This window comes from Manacus candei, unplaced genomic scaffold (assembly GCF_025592945.1).
Source record: "Manacus candei isolate 608988 ecotype Guabito, Panama unplaced genomic scaffold, ASM2559294v1 h1tg000025l, whole genome shotgun sequence".
NCBI lineage: Eukaryota > Metazoa > Chordata > Aves > Passeriformes > Pipridae > Manacus > Manacus candei.
Window position 1 is genome coordinate 4,036,320 of NW_026138073.1, and position 19,602 is coordinate 4,055,921.

The 19,602-nt window shown below is 46.7% G+C and overlaps 1 protein-coding gene across 1 annotated transcript; it reads right to left on the reverse strand.

Moving 5' to 3' along the window:
* Positions 1–4,722: 4,722 nt before the first annotated feature.
* Positions 4,723–6,755, reverse strand: GPR27 (G protein-coupled receptor 27). Its single transcript, XM_051788708.1, has one exon. The coding sequence runs from the start codon at positions 6,722–6,724 to the stop codon at positions 5,582–5,584; it is 1,143 nt and encodes a 380-aa protein (XP_051644668.1). The 5' UTR covers positions 6,725–6,755; the 3' UTR covers positions 4,723–5,581.
* Between the last annotated feature and the right edge of the window lie 12,847 nt (positions 6,756–19,602).

Sequence of the window (19,602 nt, forward strand, 5' to 3'; positions counted from 1 at the left end):
CTGTGCCCTTGCAAGACTAGCTTTGAACTTGAAAGCCTCCTACACAAAGTGCTTTGTGCTATCAACCTGGTCACGGTAAACGTGAAAAATGCAGCGCTGAAGACAGTGGCCTTCCAATAAATACATCCACAGTACAACCATGCATGACTCGAGATCAAAGACAGAGTGCAAGTACTGAGGTCATTAAGCATGAATAGAAATACAGAAATGCAACAGCTTGCATGAAAGGCTGAGCTTGACTTTAAAGTTAAGTGATGAAAGCTTGTGTAGTCAGTGATTGTTCACCCGTGATAATACTCTGCTCTTGCCACCAGTAGTTCTGTGTGGTACAAAGGTGAGTGAGAATAATTAATCATTCTTTGGACAAAGTACTGAGGTGTGGGGCAGTTAATGAATTCTACCAAGTGAAAACAGGCTCAGAGATGCTCAGCATCAGCAGCTCTAGGGAAAGTCAGAATGCAACAGATGTCAAGTTGGAAAGTCAGCTCCTTATTGCCAGTTCTACAACCAACAGATAAGTAAGGATTTACCCCACACAAGGTCCTTCTTGAATTACATGGCATCAGAGGTCACCAGCATAAAAGGAGGTTTGGGGTAAGATGTCCCTTGTACCAGCCCTAGCCCAGCATGACTCTGCACCAGCTTTTAGGAGACTATCTTCACTGATGGTCTTTCTCTGATGGCTCCATTTCTTCAGCATGTCATATACTCCATAATATTCTGAAGCATAAGAATAAGATAGCATGGGAAATGCTTCCTGGTTCCTATCATAATAGAATTAACTGTAGCCTGTGCAGTGTTTTGAGCAACTACAAAGGAAGCTGTGCTAAGAAATGAGGGAACCTCTATTAGGAAAGAGCCCCCCTGCCATGTTTCTAATAATTTTTTGATTTGCAGCATAACTATCTAATAAGGTTTCTGGGGTATTCTGATACTGCACAGAATGATCCAATCTGCAGCCTAAGTTAATGAGGTGATACTTAACATCACATTCCGACAATATGTGTCTGTTGTTCTCTCTGGAGCCCCTTCCCTCAGGGTGGTTTCTTGGCAATTCTGAGCAAGTGCAGGTGCCTCCAAGGAGCAAGGTGACTGTGCTTAACCATGTGGGATAAGTGGCAGAGGTCCAGCCAAACTGCATGCACACTTTTCTGGGAAGAGAGGGAAAATGCCAGCTTTGTTCTCCTCTGAGCTCTACACAATGTGTCCCAGGGCAGTCCCGCAGCATATGGCAGAGAAGCCTTCTGGAGATGTAGCTGTATCACATCCAGACAGAGCCCCAGGAAACAACTGTTGCTATCAGACTACGCCAAATTCCTGCCCTTTTACTCAAGGCTATGTGCTTCACACCATCCTGGGAGGCAGCTTTGCCTCCCCTGGTGCAGACCTGGTACTGGAAAAGCAAAGGATGACAGCCTGTGGGCTATGCATCCCCTGCTCATCCTTCATCTCTAGCATGACCACTGAATGAGACCTTTACCTAACAAGATAATTTGGCTGAAGCCACATATTTCAGCTCCTTTCCTAGCAAACTCATTCCAAATCTAACAGCAGAGCTAGAAGCACCCCAGAGTACTCCAGGCACCGAGAGCTGTAAATCAGATCATTATAGCCACTAGCTGGGACTTCAGACCAGTGTCATTTTTCAAGCTGGCCTGACACTAAAGTTTATACTGAAAACTTCCACTGACTTCAAGACTTTGACTGGAAATGTTTGTAAGGAATGTGTTAAATACCTGGTGAATGAAGATGCCAGCAGCAATCATGGTTTTTCCAGAGCAGCTCTCAGCACAACTGCAATTCCTCACCACAGATATGCAGAAGCAGCATGCTGTGACCTCTGAGCCAGACTGTGAAGAATCTCTGGGGGAGATGATGTTGGTATTTCCTCTGATACTCAGCACTCGTGGTGCCTAGAATATGGAAAACTATGATGCATCAGCCTGGAGGGGCATAGAGAAGACTCAATCTATGTTCTGGTCAAGCACAGGTCGATGGAAGAGCTGGGAAAGTCTCACTGCTGTACAGCCCACCAAACCTTCCAAGTACTTTGTGTTTTAGTCAGTGGGGATGGGGAGAGGGGTTCAGACCAACCAACTTTTTCCAAGTGAGCCCAGGACTTGCACGAGCTGCAAGAGCTTCTCCCACAGACATGAGAGGTAATTATTAACACCCAGCTCTCACTGAGTCTGGGCCATTGCACTTCTGAGTGAGACTAGCAGCACTCTGGCTTTTGGGATAGGGAGGTTTACAGCCACACCTCACAGGTCCCAAGAGCAGCAGCGAAGGTTCCCTGTGCTAAGCCCATAGTCCCCAACATTATTTCTCTATTTTTTTTTAATCCAGAACAGGTTTTCCTCCTCTCCAACACCCCTTCTCTGATCTTGGTCAAAGCATTTAATCTCTGTGACCCACTTTCCCCATATGCAGGCTAAAGGCTGCTGTGAGGAGATGTTAGTGCTGTGCTTTGGAAATGCTACTTTTTTTTTTTTGGCAACTTTCTTATATTTTCTCAGATTTCAGAAGGAATACTTATTCTCTGGTGTCTCTCCAGCCCTTTCTGGTTTTTCCTACTTTCTTAGTGCACGCTCAGCCAGCAAAGTGGTGTTTGTCGGTGTGTTGGCACCCAGTACTGTTTAATTTTCTGTGTATGTCTTTGATATTTAGTTTCACATCTTCTGGAATTAAACCCTATTGTACAACACCCATCTAAACCCTGCATTAAAGCCACTGGAGTTCCTTCTCTTTTGTACTACCATGGCCAGGATCATAATCTGACTGACACTACAAGTACCTAAAGTATAAAACTAACTTCAAACATTAACTTCAAACAGCACTGATTTTGCCCTCAGAGTATATCAGAAGTCCTAAGACAGCCCTGGAAGCTGCGTGCAAGATAAAGGCAGGGTATACAGATATTCTTTTTAACCTTTTTTGTATTCTTTTGCTGTAGCAAGATTGGGTCTGGCTGCCACTGATGGGTGATAGCAAAGCATCCATTATCTTCACTAGGTAAGAACCAGCTCACCCATCTAGTGAGGGCATCACTGAGCTGGGGGATGCCTCTGCACAGAGACTGGCATTCAACAGAGCAGCAGTTGTGTAAGCCAACTCTAAATAAAAACATCAGGTCACCCAAAGGTGAGTTTTCATCCCCCACATATATGACTGACTCTACAACTTGTGCTTAATTTTCCTAGAAGTGAAAAATCTGGTCCTTGCAGCTTTTAAGGAGGTTTTAAAATAACTATTTTCCCATCTCTGTGGTTTAAATAGAATCATAACCATACTACTTATAGCCTGGAAGAGAGAGAGGATGCAAAAATATCATACTTTTAATAGAGGAAGAAAATATTGGCTTCAGTAGCAGCATGATTAGGAAAAAGATGGCAAGATTTGGGTTAGAGATCACAGTTCTAGGCCCCTACACAGGAAGCTTCTTAAGGAAATATGACTCTGCAAAAGTTGGAACCATGCAGAAAAGACCTAACAGTAAACCAGGCATGTAAAGTATATACTTGGAACACAATTCCCAGCAACAGCATCCATGCTTTGCCTCACATTCTTTGTAACACAAAGAATGTAACCTCGTTACTCTCTAAGATTCACTAAACTATGAGATGATATTGCAGGCTGAAAATATAATTAGCACTATATAACCAGCTGCTGCTATGATCTGAAGTACGTGACAGCTTTCCTTCTGTACCCAGGTGCATTTTCAAACAGCTTTGGAAATGATCATTAAGTTTCCCTTCGTTTTCAAGACACCCCATCCATGGTCATATTTCTTAGCCCAGTTCTGGCAGCACTGGTACAGTTCCAGCTTCTACTGCAGCTATACCAAAAACTCAAATTCCAACCTTCTCTTCATGCACTGAAAGAAACATTGCCTCTCTCGTGTTCAAATCTGAGTTGGGAGTGGGAAGCGAGACTTAAAACCAAACCAGAAGCCCCACCTCATTTCATTCCCTGCCCAAATCCGAAGCTGCAACTTTTGCCCTCTTCTGATCTTCCACACGTGTCTCTTCAGTCAGGACAACTATTTCTCAGTCGATGTCTACCAATTTTGGACTACTCTCTACAGAAATAATCATAGCATATGCAGATTTATTCATGTAAACTGAGGTTGTCCCTGTAATTTCCTGTGTGACTTGCTCCAGCACGTTTTTTAAATGTTACACGATCCATCAGAAAGGGAAGCAAATCCAGGACAGCTTCCTCTGAGACAGCTCAAAGGTTTTCAGGATCCTGCCATCAGGCTACTGGTTAAAATACTTCCAGAGAAGTTTTTGTAGAACAACAGAGCAGATTAAAATGCCCTGCTTAATTAATGTACACTTCCCATTAAGAATACAGTTTACAAATGAGTGTGGTATTAACCAAGCCACCATGTTAAAAAACTGCTTTGCCAACTAAAATTAGTGATCCACAAATACACAGTCTTTCCTGTCATTAACAGAATTTTGGTTTCGGTAGACACAAAGAATTGTGCTATTTAAACCTGTTGCCCATCATGAACTTAAGTCTTCTTAAAAATAGCTTTAGTCACTTTTATTGGTATAAACACCTAAATTGAGATCTAACAGCAAATAAGGATTGTGCTTGTCCATAATAACCTCAGCTGTGAAATCTACTCAGACACAAGACATACAACCTTCCACATACACAAGTTATTTGTCAGCAAAGCAGAATGCTGCCATTCTGAAACAATTACATACAGTAAAGGTTTTCAATATTTTATTAAAGAAAACAGTCAAAATGTACAAGTATTACCCAGGTTTGTAGATAACTTCCTATAAAGGCAGTAAAATATGAATTTCAATCTAGGTTTTAAAAACTGCTATAGTTGATTATTTTTAAAGTTGGTATTTTAAAATCACATTTCACAAATAGTTCTGAAATATTACCAAATGAATAGTGCAACAAGAAAAATTGAAATTAGTTCTACACTGTTTGCATGTCAAGCAAAAGTTATAACTAACTGCTTCAAATATTCAAACCATTTGAGAATGAATGAACCCAACAGCTCCCACCAAAACTGACTTCTGACCACATTAGGAACGTCCTCTTCTTGTTCTTCACTTAAAATCAAATAATAATAAAACAACACCTCTTGAGGTCATCAAAAATAATTTTAGTATAAAATTGTCTTGGCCCTTATCAAACATTACATGAGTAAAATTGTTAAGCCTTTATCAAAACAGACAGGAATAGGGAAACAAAAAAAATGTCATGGCCTTAATCCGTATCTGTTGGAATCATGTTTAGAAACATTAGAAGCAAGACCAGAAACTTGGAGCCCTGTTTTGTTTTTAAAAACCACACAATCACAAAGAAAAACAGCTTCTTACTGCCTAAGGTTTGGGGGTGTTCTGCTCAAGTACCTGTTCCCATAGACAGCAACTGGTTATGTTCTGAAGAGAGCATACGCAAAATATAGAAAAATAAATAAAATAGCTTCTTACAGCCTAAGGTTTGGGTGCTGGGTGGTGGTTTAGTATGTCCCCCACTCTCTTGAGATCATATGCAGAAACATGGAAAACTATATCCATCTTTCGTTTTTAGAAAGAGAAAAGCCCCCCTACATCCCAAAGCTCTTGAGATCGCAAAGGATGGTGCCCTGGGTGCTCTGGATGCTTTGGCAGCACGGGAAGTGGGCTCGGAGACAGACCCTGAGCTCCTTGTTGAAGATGAAGCAGAGGATCGGGTTGACCCCTGCCTGGGCAAACGTCATCCAGACGGAGGTGGTCAGGTAGACCTGGGGGATGGAGCTGGCCTTAATGAAGACCCGCAGGTAGCAGGCCACAATGTAGGGGGACCAGAGCAGCAGAAAGAGCAAGGTGATCATGTAGAACATCTTGCAGAGCCTTTTCTCCATCTTAAACTCCTCCAGCACCAGCAGCCTCTTGATCTGGCTGTGGGTGGCCTGCCTGATGCCCACGAGGGTGGGCGGCGTGGGCCCCCTGCCAAAGCCAGCCGTCCAGTTTGCAGCTGCTTGGCCGGTGGCTCCTGGCCCGTGGAAGGTCCAGTTCTGGCTGATGGCCGGGACCAGCTGGGCTGGCTTCATCTTGCGGTGGCCATGGATGAAGAAGAGCAGCTTGATGTAGACCAAGTGGGTGGCGGCGATGACGGCCGCCAGCATGAGCATGAAGCCCAGCGTGTCGTTGGCCTTGACGTAGCGGTGCTCGAAGATGCACTGTTCCTCCTCCCGGATGAACTTGTAGGTGCCCACGTCAAAGACGGGGGGAAAGGCCATGGCCATGGAGAGGGTCCACACCATGCACACCACAGCCAGGCAGGTCCAGCCCGTCATGCGCTTGGCGTAGAAGCGGTGGTGGGCGATGGCCATGTAGCGCGTGACCCCCACGCAGAAGAGCAGGAAGGCGGCGTGGAAGCAGAAGAGCACGGCCAGGAAGGCCAGCACCTTGCAGCTGAGGGGCCCGTGGGGCCAGGCGGCCCCGCTGCGCACCGACAGCATGACGAAGGGGAAGCAGGCGAGCGAGCGGAGCCCGTCGGCCAGGCAGAGGTCCAGCAGCAGGTAGTAGGGCGCGCGGTGCAGGTGCCGGTCCTTGAGGATGAGCCAGGCGAAGAGCACGTTGCCGGCCAGGCTGACGCAGAGGATCAGCCCCAGCGTGGCGAGCTTCAGCCCGGAGGCGCTCAGCAGGCCGCCGGCGCTGGGCAGGTGCGGGCTGCTGCTGCTCCCCAGCTCGCTGCTGTTCGCCATCGGGTCCTCCCTCCTCCTCCTCCTCCTCCTCCTCCTCGTCCTCCTCGGCGCGGGCAGGGCCGGGGGCTCAGCGCCGCGGCAGCGCGCCGGGGCCGAGGGCCGCGCCGCCCGGCGCCCCCCTGCCCGCAGCCGCCGCCGCCGCGCTTCCGCCGCCGCCCCGGCGAGGCGGGGCGCTGCCGCCGAGCTCCCCGCGGGCCATGCGGCTCCCGCACCCGCGCTAGCTCCGCGCCCGCCGCCGCCGCCGCCCCGGGGGCATCGGGGATGAGCCGGGGGAGCCTCCCCTTACCGCCGGCAGCTGCTCCTCCGCGCCGGGCGAGGGGCCGGCCGAGCCTGCGCACAGCGGCGGCGGCTCTGCCCAGCTCCTGCCGAGGACAATGGGGTAAACCCCCCTCCTTCTCTCCCTCCTTCTTCCCTTCCCTCCTTCTGCTGCTGCTCCTCCGTCCCTCCGCCCCCGCGCCCGCCCCCCGCGCAGCCCAGCCCCTGCGGAGCTGAGCCCGGCGCGCAGCGGCGCGGAGCGGCGCGGAGGTCCCGCTGCCGCAGCGGGGACGGGAGCGGAGCGGGGCTGGGCTGGGAGGAGCCCCCCGCCGCCGGACCCCCGCACCCTGCCCTTCTCCCGCCGGGGCGGGTGCCGAGATGGGGCCCGAGGGGTGCGCTGGGGTGTCCGGCCACTGCGGCCATTCCCGCGGGCGGTGGTGATGCCATTCACAGCTGATGGAGCCGATTTGTCTCCACATGGGCGTGTCACAGGTGTATATGTGCCCGTATACACGCGTATTGGTACCCAGGGCACATGTGTTGGTCTGATATAGACACAAATCAACGATATACCCATGTCACAGTCCCCAGTGTTTTTTTGCTAGATTTACCCATGCTAAATGGCCATTTAACTTTCTGCTCGCAGGAGAGGCAAGTCCAGCAGCACCTGTTGCAGCACAGCATCTGTGTGTGCAGTCCCTTGCAGGGCAGAGTGGTTTGCAGGGTAAAGACGTTCCAGCAAGCTCATGTAGCAAATGTTTCAGTGTGAACATTGAGGAAAAAGTGCTTCTGCAAGTCAGGAGCCTGACATTTGGGGTCTGAGTAGGGTTCCTAAGAAGGTTGAACAGGATGCTCTCCCTGTTTCTGTGTTGCACAGGGGCTTACCAGCTCCCAGGCTCAGTTACACAGGACCTGTGGAGGGCGGGGCAGGTTTTTTGAGCTGGATAAAACACCTTTGACCCGACTAGCACAGAGCATCTGCTGATGCCCCTGTGCTGTTGGTGCGGGTTTATAACACGCAGTTTAATGTAGGCCAGTGAGATGCAGATCCTTGTCCTCTCTCCCACTTTGCCATCCTTGTGTATGTAGGGCAAGGCCTCTCTGTGTGCCTTGTAAGGCACGCACCGCCGCGCGGCCCTGGGCTCGCTGGAGATGCTAATGCAATTATCGTACTATTACTGAGTTTCCTTCATGGCCTCTTGTGAAGGACACGTCTGAAATCCTTTTCGAGCATTCTATTAAAAGCCATCAGTAAATTCAGCTTTATTCCAGAAACTGTAGCAATTAAATCATCTGTGTTAGCCCCAAAAGCAAATGTTGGTGGAGCATCTTTTGAGTGGAACTTTCTGGCTGGTTTCAGAAAGCCTCTCTGTGTGTGGCAGGGGCCAGGCACTGACCCTGATTGTGCCACGAGAGCAGCTCTGCTGAACTGGCATTTAAACAGTGGTGAACCAAAACCAGACTTTGGGCCAAACATGTGTCTAGGGCAATGTCTATCACACACAGGACTTTATTTGCCCATGGATCTGTTTTGTGTCTGTTATTTATTGCGGTGTTAGGAGAGCAAAGAAATCCTGAGAGGGGTTAAAAAAAAAGGTGGTGGATAATTGAGGCTGCTTTTTGCTTCCAGCCAGTGCATCTGAGCTGTTTTCAGTTGTTAGGTTTCTCATTTGCACCAAAGTTTTACTGTGACAGAGAATTGCCCACGGGTTGTTCAGTGCTTTGTGCAATTTTCCAGGCGTTTCTCACATCCGTGCAGTGACTGGAGTGCCGGGTGCACGGTGTCCCCTCGGCAGCCCCGGCACCTCTGTCGGGAGCGGTGTCTTTTTGGAGCAGCCGGGACACCGCGTAGGTGCAGCTCGGGACTGCATTAACAGGCTCTCCCATGGCAGGGTGCCAGCAGCCAAAGCGCTTTGCCAACCACGAGTACGAGGAGGATCAGTTGTCTTTGGAGGCGTGTGGCTTTTTGGAGGAGCAGAGGAGACCTTATGGCCCGTGTTAGCTCTGTGATCTCTGCCAACAAGCGAACAAAAGGGAATAGCACACCTGCTTCCCTCCTCCGTGCCTGCGGGAAGGGTTTCTCCTCTCCCTGAATGCTCACCAGCGCAGCTGAGCTGGCTCAGGAGCTGCTGTAATTCACTGCTATCTTGCCAGGCCAGCAGCAAATTGCTAGCTCATCTTTCTTCCACCTGTAGTGAGAGGAGAGCCGGCAGGGAATGGTGTTTCATCTGTCTTCTCATGCCCGCTCCCCTGATGGGGCTACTATATGGCACTATAGGAGGTGTGAGACTGGAATTTGGGACTGGCTGAGAAGTGAGACACTAAAGGGACAGCCAGAAGGTGTGGAGAAAATAAAGGGCAGGTGGGGTGTTAACAGTCTTCGTTATCAGCAGGCTCCTCACCTCCCAAAGGGTTAGACTGACATGGGTTACACCCAGCCCTGGTTCTAGTCTCCCTGTCCCACCTGGGTGCCCCCACACAGGTAAGTGACCTCAGGCTGCTTCATGTCTTCTTTGCATCAGACCCATCAGGTTCAAACAAGTTTCTTGTCCAGGCTCAGTCTCAGTTTGGACATTAGGACAGTACCAGATTTACAGTATTTGACTAAAAAATGAGAAGTAGGGTATTTTGCAACCTTTCTGCTGTTACAGAGCTGCTCAAAGAGCTCTTCCAACCTGTAGGGACTGCAGTGCCTGAGGAGGTGCCTGCCACTAAGAGTCAAAAGGAGCAGCAGGGATTGCCCTGACATGCCCATGGCAAAGCCTTTGTCCTTGGTGCTGCTTGGCTCTGCAGGATGCTGCAGGATGTACCCCTGGACATGGCACTGAAACACGGGGCTCCTGCTTCCAGTGCTTCTGCAGGGGCTGGAAACAGTGGATGCACACTGATTTGGGCACAGCCTGACAAAAACCAGACCCATCATAGTAGTCATGAGGAACAGGTAATTCTCAGAGATTGTAATGAGTGTGTTAAGCTATTTTCCTTTCTCCCTTCAATCACTTTCACAAAACGAGTTTAACTAAGAGCTATTCTCTGCTTACAAAATGGTGCTGCACAAGCTAGATGGATTCCTCTGACCTTTCAGTGTGCTTTACTTGAATTGGCTGCCTCTTCATGTTCTCCTCTCGCTGCCTTGAACAGGAAAGACAGCTGAAATAGGAACTCTTACAGTAAATACTGTGGCATATTGCCTTCTTTCTATCAGTCACTGGTGCTTCCCCAAGCCTTAGCTACTTATTATGGGGGGTCTTATTTGTGTTCCTCTGTCTAGGAGCTCTGCATAACGTTTCTGGAAGGAGAAGTGTCCTGTACCCTTTTACTACTGTAGTAGAAACCTGGTGCGATGTAAGGGAAGAAGCAGGAAATGTCTGGACATGCCTGAGGGACAATTCCAGAGCCCCATCAGGCCTGAGATGCCACAGGGAAGCAGGACAGGTGAGAGCAGTCAGCCAAAGCAATTTTGCTGTCACAGATAATTCAGGCAAAGAAAAGTTTTCAGGCTTAGCAATCAAGGAGATGGAAAGGTCAGTCTGGAGCAAAAAAGGATAATGGAGGCTTGAGTCGGATCTGGCACAAAAAGATTTAGATCCTCCTTCCCAGCTTCCTGTAATTCCCAGACAGTTCTCCAGATGACATTCATTATTTGTGTTATCTTTGCACCTAACAGAGTGAGTCAGGGACCAGGGTGCTACATAAGCAAAACAAAAAGCTGTCCCTTTGCCAAGGGAACTTAAAATCCAAGGGTGTGATGGGCGAGAGAGCTGATATGAACCCTGGAGAAGGAAGGGGGAGGATGAGTGAACCACGAGGCTGCAGCCTAGGGAATGCCAGTGGCAGATCAGTGGCTATCAGTCATCCCTGGAAGGGGAGGAGGGAGTGCCAGGAGATAATGAGGCCAGTTTGTGGGTGTTTACAAGGATCATGATAATTCTTTGTGGCAATGACAGAACAGAAGATGACACATTAAGGTAATGTTTGGGCACTGGCTAAAACAGCATGAGAAGTTTTCAGTCTGCAAAATTTACAGTACTACCCAAAATAATTCCTCTGCACAGGAGCCATGCTTGCCCTCTGTAACCAGGGCACAGCCATGGTTCATGCCAGTGAAATGAAGACAGATTTAAAACAATGCTGGAAAACCCCCACCCTGCCTCTCGCTTGCAGAGGGTCCAGATGTCAGGTCAGGGATGGGGCACTGGGCACTGCCATCAGGCTGGGAAGGGCATGGGCCAGCAGAGCCTGGATCTGTGCTCAGCAGTGCACTAATGAAGCATTTTGGATGTGGTTTTGTTCACAGAATTATTAGCACAGTCGTGCAAAATGTGCAGGTGACGCCACAATGGATGGGAGTATTAATGTCACTGTTGGCTCCCAATTTCCTGGATGGCAGCAGAGGATCTGCAGATGAACAGTCACAGAACTGCATCTCTGTGGCAGAGAGGTATCTGACAGCTAGCGATCACATTTTTCAAGGGCTTATTCCTGGCTGTTTAATACTTCATATGCTCTCTTGGGGAGGGAGGAGAGAAGAACGGAGGAGTATATTTGGCACAGCAGGGAAGTGGACTCGGGTCTTTTCCATCCCTTAGTGCTGTGCTGTTGCAGAGGGAGAGAAAGCCTCCTTCCACAGCGGTACTAATCCTCCTCCACAGCGAGCTGAACGTTTTGAACTTGAACAACTCCTCTCATTTTTCCCCCATGTGATAGTGAGTCAGGCTGAGCTTCTCTATTCTTCTCCATAATTGAGTAGGAGATTATTTTGACTGGAAATAACCAGACACAGGTATCATGGCTGTGAATGCCTCCATGCATGCCACTCGCTAAAAGTTCTGTAGCCTTCTGCAAAGGGAGCTGGTCTTTAAAGATTTTGCTCAATGGAGAGGGAAGAAAAGCAGAGGGGAAGAATAGCTCCTTCCTGCTCACATCTGTCACCAGCTCTGCTAAACTTAACCTGCTGAATTGTTGGTGACATGCTGTTCTTCAGAAGCAGCTCCTTTGTGAAAGACCTCCCCTGTGACACGGGGAATAGCCACAGTGAGACAGGAAATATCCCTGACATGATGGCTTTCTACAGGAGCTTGTAGCTGCTATCCAGTCCCACAGCCATGCTGAGAAAGTTACGGAAAGCCATTCCTCTAAAATCTCGGGGGGAACCTCCCCAGGCACAGATTTTCCTGTCCTTCTTTCCTATCTCCATAGTTGTCTCTCCTGGGATGCAGGCCAGCTGCTTGGGTTGCATTCCCACCCCTCTGCCCTGGAGGCAATGAGTGATGGAGGAGTGCGGGGCAAGGGAGAAGCAGATGCAATGTGAGGCCGTGTCAGGGCACGTGGCTTCCTCAGCTGCCATGGCAGGGGATGCTGCCAGATGCCGATTTTGGCTCTCGGTGGGTACCAGGGAGGCGGGTGCAGCCCCGTGGCAGAGCTGAGTTTTAGCTACACACACTCCTTCTAGCAAAGCCAGATACTAAGGAGCATTTCACGAGATCAGGCTTTCTCCAGTTTATACATAAGTGGGATTGCTTCAGGCTATTGAACCAGCCTGCTGCAGACTAGTCAAGCCCAGAAGTTTTATCTGTGCTGTAGCAAACTCAAGCCACCGCTGTTCTGCCTGTGGATCTAGTGTCTCAGCTGCTTACCGAGGAGCTAATGAGCTTTTGGGGATACATGGGTGCTATAAACTCCTTAGGCCAAAGATAAGCAGCTTTTAGGAGCCTTTAGGAGCACTGCCAGCCTGTGGCTCTGCTGCTGCAGTGCTTCTCAGGCCCCAAGTTCTTGGTTAGCAGGAGGGGCTACAAAGTCTTGAAATAAGTGTGTACCTAATTACATGTGTGTACATGCATGTGCTGCAGCTGTCTCCTCAGGTTGAGGTTAAACCTGGCAGCAGGACAAGCAGGCAACAACGGGTTTTACACACTGTGTTGTCACGTCTCCCTGCTTGAGTGACTTCAGCCCTCACAAATGGCCTTCCCTGCACAGGGGCTGCACTGTCTCATCAGCCCAGGATGAATCTATCACCCTCATCACAGCAAAATGGCCTTTGGCACCCAACAGGAAATTCACCGTGGACAGCGTGGGCAGCTTCAGAACAAAAGGTGGCTGTGCTGATCATGAAACAACTTATTTCCATTGCTATCCTTTCTCTACTTTTGGATAGATCTACTGTGAATGCCTGTCTAGAAAATTCACTGGGTAAAAAAAAAAAAGAAAAGAGGTAATGCACAATTGAAAGTTCTTTTTCAAAGCCACCGTGAAAGCAGTTTTTTATTTCCTTGGTATGAATTCAGCCCTTGCTGTTCTCCACTTGCTGTCTGAAGTGTCTGCCATCAAAAGCAATCCTGCTGCAACTGACCAACAGGCTCAGGTTTCTACTCCTACTAAATGCTAAAGAGAGCCTTCAAATCAAAGCAGTTTGGCTAGTCAAAGGATCTCCCTCTTTATGGCGTATTTTACCCCCCCCTTTACATATTTACATACAGGTATAAATCAGCCCAACAGCTCTCTTTCAAGGCATAATTAGCAATATAATTTAGTATGCAACTCTCAAATTTTTGTTTAGTTGCTCTCCTTGGGAAAGTTTTGGAATTAATCTAGTTACCAGGGAAAGTTATGTGAGGTCCTGGAAGTAGCTTCTGATACCATCTTTTAACTTCAGTAAATAAAATCTGAAAGCCCATTTCTTTGCTGCTCTGTTGTCTTATATATTTATTACCCTGTTGGTTTACACCTGTGCACAGCTTATATGAAGCCAGAACTACTCCCTTATTTTGGCACTCTGTGCAAATGGATATCCCTTCCTTGCCTATGGCCCCTTCCCCCCTCACAACTGGTGGAACTGAAAGGATGAGCAATGTAAAAACCTTCAGTGTGAGTAAAACTGTGAGATTTAACAGTGTCAGAGAGCCCATGAACACTTGAATGCTAAATTCTCAGTTAAACGGGTGTTGTCTGTTGAGATAAAGCCCTTCCTGGGGTGTTGGAGCAGGATGATAATCTGGCAGCGTGTTCCCATGACCAGGAGCAGCAGTTCAGAGGTCAGCTCAAGGCTGAAGGAGTACAGACAGTTCAGTGCCATGCCTGGAATTCAAATCCAGCCATCACCAGATTCATGGTCACGGGCTGAAAGTCTCTAACTAACCCTTCTGTATTTAAATTACTTCTTCAACAAAGGCATTCTCTCGCCGTTTAACTTTGAACTACAGAAATAGCACATTAAAAGGTTTTGCAGTTTTAAAGTGTTGGTGGGTCTCAACCAACTTTGTGGGCTAAGTAAAGCGTGAGAAGCATTCTACTCTGTGCTACCCTATCAGCTGAGCTTTTGAGGCAGACTGATAAAAAGGAATCTACTCTTTTAATAGTGCTTTCTCTCTGGTAAAAGGTCTTGCTAATGTATTGAAGCTTGGAATAATAGATAAAAACTGTATGAAAAGCTGTGGTGTAGTTTGGAGCTGAGCAAAACTTGTGACCAAAACCTGAGTCTGCCCAAACCCTGAGTTAAATACCAAAATGCCCCAGGATTCCTTGTATCATCAAGCAAGTTGTTAAGGGTAAGAGCTTAATTGTTTCGGATAGGGTTGGGTTTATTCTCAATTGTTCTTTTTGTGCCAAGGGTTTTTCTTTGGAAGGGTTGGGTCATTTCATTTTTTATTTATTTGGCCTTTTGCCCTTGCATTTTATCTAATAAAGTTCACTTCAGCGATGCAGGATTGATGAGGAAAAACCTCCCAGAGCTGTGTTAAACCTGAAGTCTTCATACATGAGAGCAGCAGGGCCTGAGCTTTTAGGAAGATCCAACAGGATTTCACATTTTTTGTGATCTTGAAAAAATTTGTCGTGGTGAAATAAAAACAAAGCTTAGGGAAAAAGAGGACACTGGTTACATGCACAGTACAAAAGCCTTGTAGAAAGCCACTGGATATCATTTGAATGCCACTTGATTTACCTTCACAGTAAGGACATGATGACTAGGGGGATTATGGAGAGCTCTGTGACTTTGATCCATACAATAAGTGAGCTCAGCCTGGGAAACAAACCTCATCTGCCAAATTCTGAAGGGCCATTTCCAGCTTTTTTCTTGAAGGAGGGACCCGGCTCTGCTACTGAATGAATGAATAAAGTGGGAATTTTGATGATGATTTCAAAGGAAGCTAAATTGAGCTCCATGAAAAGGGAGCGCTAGCATGCAATGCTGCACTTCTTTTTTTCTTATTAATGTGACTAATTAAATGTTTGTATTTTTTAAGCACTAACTGGTTTTTTGATGGTCGTTTAGAGACTTTGAGAAAGTCAATAATTTTGATGAAATAGGACTGTAGACTCCAGAACAAAGTCCACAAGGAATCCGTGATGTTGCTAGGATACAGCTATTAGTATTTTCAGTGGCTGGGGTATTTTTTGGTATGGTTTTTTTTTTAATAGAGTCAGCCTAACCTCTTACAAACAGCAGAGGAATACGTGACTGCCTGATCCCATTTACACAACGCTCCCTCAGCTTACAGTAACTAAGCCAAACTTGACCCTTTAATATCAGCCACTTTTGTTTGTGAAGAAGAAACACAAAGAGCAACTTTGACCCAAATCTTGGGGTTGTTTTTAATGGATGTGCAGGATTTTCTCCCTGTGGGTATTCCATTGCTGAAGTCTCCCTCTAGTGGTTTATTTCCAGAGGGGCCCTTGGCTTTCCTGGCTTGGACAGGTCCCAGATTTGATGGTGAGATGCAGAAAGTGTAATGACCCCTACGAGCTGAACCGTAGAGCTCGTAATTTTTAAGAGATGAGCATAAAACCTATAAAATACTATTTTCTGTGGGGTTTATATTTTAGAATTTATTTTTTACAATATCAGTAATAGTTGAGGGTTTCCATCCCAGGCTCACTCTGTGGTATGGACTAACATGGTTTGCTCAGCGTGTAGGATGTGACTCTTGCACATTGTTTCCTTCAGCTGTGTACTGGGATGCCTGTAAAAGAAAAAGATCAGTATTTAAGCTCATGTTCCACATCAAAGCCAATGCCAGATGTGATGCCAATAACATTATAACACAGAAGAGCATTGAAGATGGTGCTATTTTGGGATCCTCATGTTTGGGGAAGCAATATCTAAGTGGAACACTCTGCAGATATTTTACTGGAAAAACGGGAAAAGCAAGCTCTCTGGAGTTTGTTTCCAACATATAACTTAACTTTGATGTTTGTTAGATTTCTTGCATTTATGCCCCTGACCTCACCTTTGCTGGGCATCCCTTCAGCACCTTGGGTAGTCCCAGTGCCTTCAAAGGGTGGGGAACAGGGAGGGATGAAAGCAGAAGCCAAGTATCCAAAGCTAAGTAGGAAATTCAAGTCTCCTAATACCTGATGCACGTATTGAGTGTTGGGTTAAGCCAGTTCAGCTCCCTAAAGATGGCTAAGTAAAGGGAAAAGATCTAATCTAAAGCATGAGGAAGTAAATCCATGTCTTTATTTAACTGTAAAGGGCTTTGGATGAGGCTCAGCCTTCCTTCACAAGTGGTGGTAACCAGAGAGAGCTGTGATTCTGGAATGCATCAAGGATCCTGGGAAGACTGGTGTATTTCCAACTTGTACATTAACCTGAGGGAGGTAGAGGACTGGTACTGAATTCTTCATGTTCACATCTGGCAGAATTCCATCCTGTGATTTGCTTTTTCAGATACCAGAGGAGCAATTTGGCCTCGTTTTTTTCTTTATAAACTGTAATAGAAAGCTTGGAGAAATTTAGAATAACCTGCCCCAGAGGTTAGCAAGCTCCCATTCCATTTTTCCATGCCTCTGGACCTGGAGGCTGTGAGATGCCATCACCTTCCCGGGAAGCATTTTACAGTATGTTCAGTTATGTAACAACTTTTAAGGGTAAGGTTTTACTTTTTGTTTGACTTATACTTACTGCTCAGCTTCTATTGGGCAATCAGGAATCTTGATCCTTTGGGAGACTGCTTAAACCACCCTCCTTTGGACTCTGCTTCATAAAAGCTGCACAGTGTTTCCCATGAGAGTGATTTTGGAGCCAATTTTGTATTTCATTTTTGTTTTCGCTCTTCAGGATAGAGTTTCTACACAGCATCCTGGCCAAAGATGATTTGATTTTGGTTTATAGCTTGAGCAAGAATGATTCCATCTATTTTGTTTATATTAAGGAAAATATGCATTTACTCATGGGATACATAACAAAATTCTTGCACTTTTTAACAGCTCCACAGCTAAAAAAGCAGAGGTACAAATTTAGTATGCACGTGTCCTCTCTGAGATTTGTTCTGGCATCAGTCACCAACAGTAAGTTAATAGGATTCCTGTGTTTACAAGGAGGTCATGGACACCTATGGGATGCCCACAAACACATGAACTGGCTTTACTTTTATGTAATTGTATAGATTTTTTTTTCAGACTTTCACAATGCATATGTAGGAACTTTTTTAGTGGAGGAGGAAAGGATCTAGCTAACAGCATTTCTTTTCGGACTCGTTAGGGATGGTTATGTCAATTGTAGAAGCTAAGGAAAGATTCCTCTGCTTGTTTGACTCGGGCAGGTTCATGCCTTTGAAGAAGGCTTCTATGAAAGGGAGCTTGCAGGGACCAGCTGTGTGAGGAGCCTCTCCTGTGGAGCAGTGCTTGGTACTGTGTGGAAAACCACCTGTCCCAGGCAGGACTGGACACAAGCCTGCGAGAAAAACAGGGGGCAGCGAGCCAGTTTGTTTTTAACAAAACAAAGTTATGCAATATCATTTAGTTCTGACATGTTCCCAATGTGCAGCAAATGAAGAACTCACTAAATACAGTATATCTCTGGCCATATCATTTGAATATAACTTGTTTCCATGACAACCTCTGCTTAACAGCTTGGCTGATATGAAATCATTCCTAGATGAGGGAGGTTTTGCCAAAAGCATTGGGATTCAACACTTTATTATCGTGTTTTAGGGTTTAAAAAACATTTATTTAAGCCTCTGGAAGCAAATATCAACTAAAATCCCTTCATCTTCACCTCTGCTTCAGCTCTCGGTTGTTCAGTTTGCCTTCCTGGGAACCTCTCAGGAGCAGCTCCTGTGTTACTTAATATGCTTCTGAAGTCCCAGGCAGTGTTTCAAGAGCAAGTGATCGTGACACCAGCATTTGGTAGAGAAATTACATTTCATGGCTGTTGGCTCGGGATGTGAGGCAGCAGCAGCAGCAGCAGCAGCTGGGCACAGCAGCCAAGGCTTGTGCTCCAGCCATCCCTCAAGTCCAGGAAGGTTTATGTTCCAGCTAACTCAGTCTCAGAGTGAAAAAAAGGAGCTTTGGCTGCAGAGAGGTCCAGCCCAACCTTTCACACCACTCATTTTGTATCAGGAGCACTGAACAAACCCAGGTTATCTCAGATGTTTTCTAAGGTGTGGTGCCTGTTGCCTCGGACATAGCTGTGGAACACTTCCAGGGTGGAAATGCAGCAGGACTGCTCATATGGTGCTTGTTCCCTTCCTCCCTTCCAGGTGCTGCATTACATTAGAATATAGCTAAAATAAGCCTAATGCTTTCCTAATATTTAGAATATAGCTAAAATAAGCCTATTGCTTTCCTAATATTTCTCATGTACGCAGGCACTCCAGTTGCCACAGTGATGGTGCACAACTCTCAGCAGGGGAAAGGAGGGTCCTGATGGTTTTAAGAGGCAATGTGTCCCCTCAAAACACCACTGTATCATAGCAGGGGGATTTCCTGCACTAGCTGGGGTAGGGACTATTGGAAAATCTCCTGGAATAGGCAAATAATGTTTCAAGCACATGTAATGTACCCATTGCTGTCAAGATTTTGGGATCAGCAAGGATTATAAGAATAGGGATTTAAATCTCAAGTAAAACCGTGGAAAGAGGTAGAAAGTATTCATTGTTTCTTCTGGCTGTAATGTACCTTCTTCAGCTCTAATTAGCACAGCATGGAGTGGTTTGGGCCTTTGTGTGGCAAAAAGGTTCAGGTGCCTGAAGCTGGGTACAGACAAACAGTGCTGAGAGCACACAGAATGGGCCAGAACAGTATTCCCCACTCCAAGCTGTTTTTTTTCTTCCCCAGTTGCTACCTGGGAAAATTTCAGCTGTTACCCATCAGAAATTAGCTGAGTTAATCTACTGGCTGAGTCCTGCTCTCCTCCCCACAATCCTGCTTTATAAGGCCTTAGCAGAAAGCTACCTGTTTACCTGGAGAACTCTGCAAGCGAGAGGAGGATGTGGCTGGGAGAAGGTGTAAGGAATGGAGCCACAAGCCCCTTCCCTGGTGGTGAGCTTTAAGCAACTCATCTCTGCACCATCTTGTAGCACAGGGCTGAACTGTAACACTGTTTGTTTCTGGTAAAGCTGCTTGAGAAGATACAAAAGCACAGGAGGCATCACCAGGGTTTCCTTACAAAGGAACATTTCAAATAGATGGCAAATATCAATAAGATAAATTTTTAATTAAAGCCTTACAAATACCTTTCTGAAAGTGGTAATAACTTGCTGGGATTTTTAATCTGTGAACTGATTTCACTCAAGGTGTGCTGGCAGTGCGAGGTAGCTGAGCAGAATCAGGATGCTGCGCTCGTGATCATTTTTCCTTGCGAGATTCATCTCGGGAGACTCGTTCTTGCCTCTGTGTCACGACTT

Bases quoted from the DNA above. Each gene is read 5' to 3' on its own strand.
- GPR27 (XM_051788708.1), bottom strand. From the start codon at position 6,724: ATGGCGAACAGCAGCGAGCTGGGGAGCAGCAGCAGCCCGCACCTGCCC.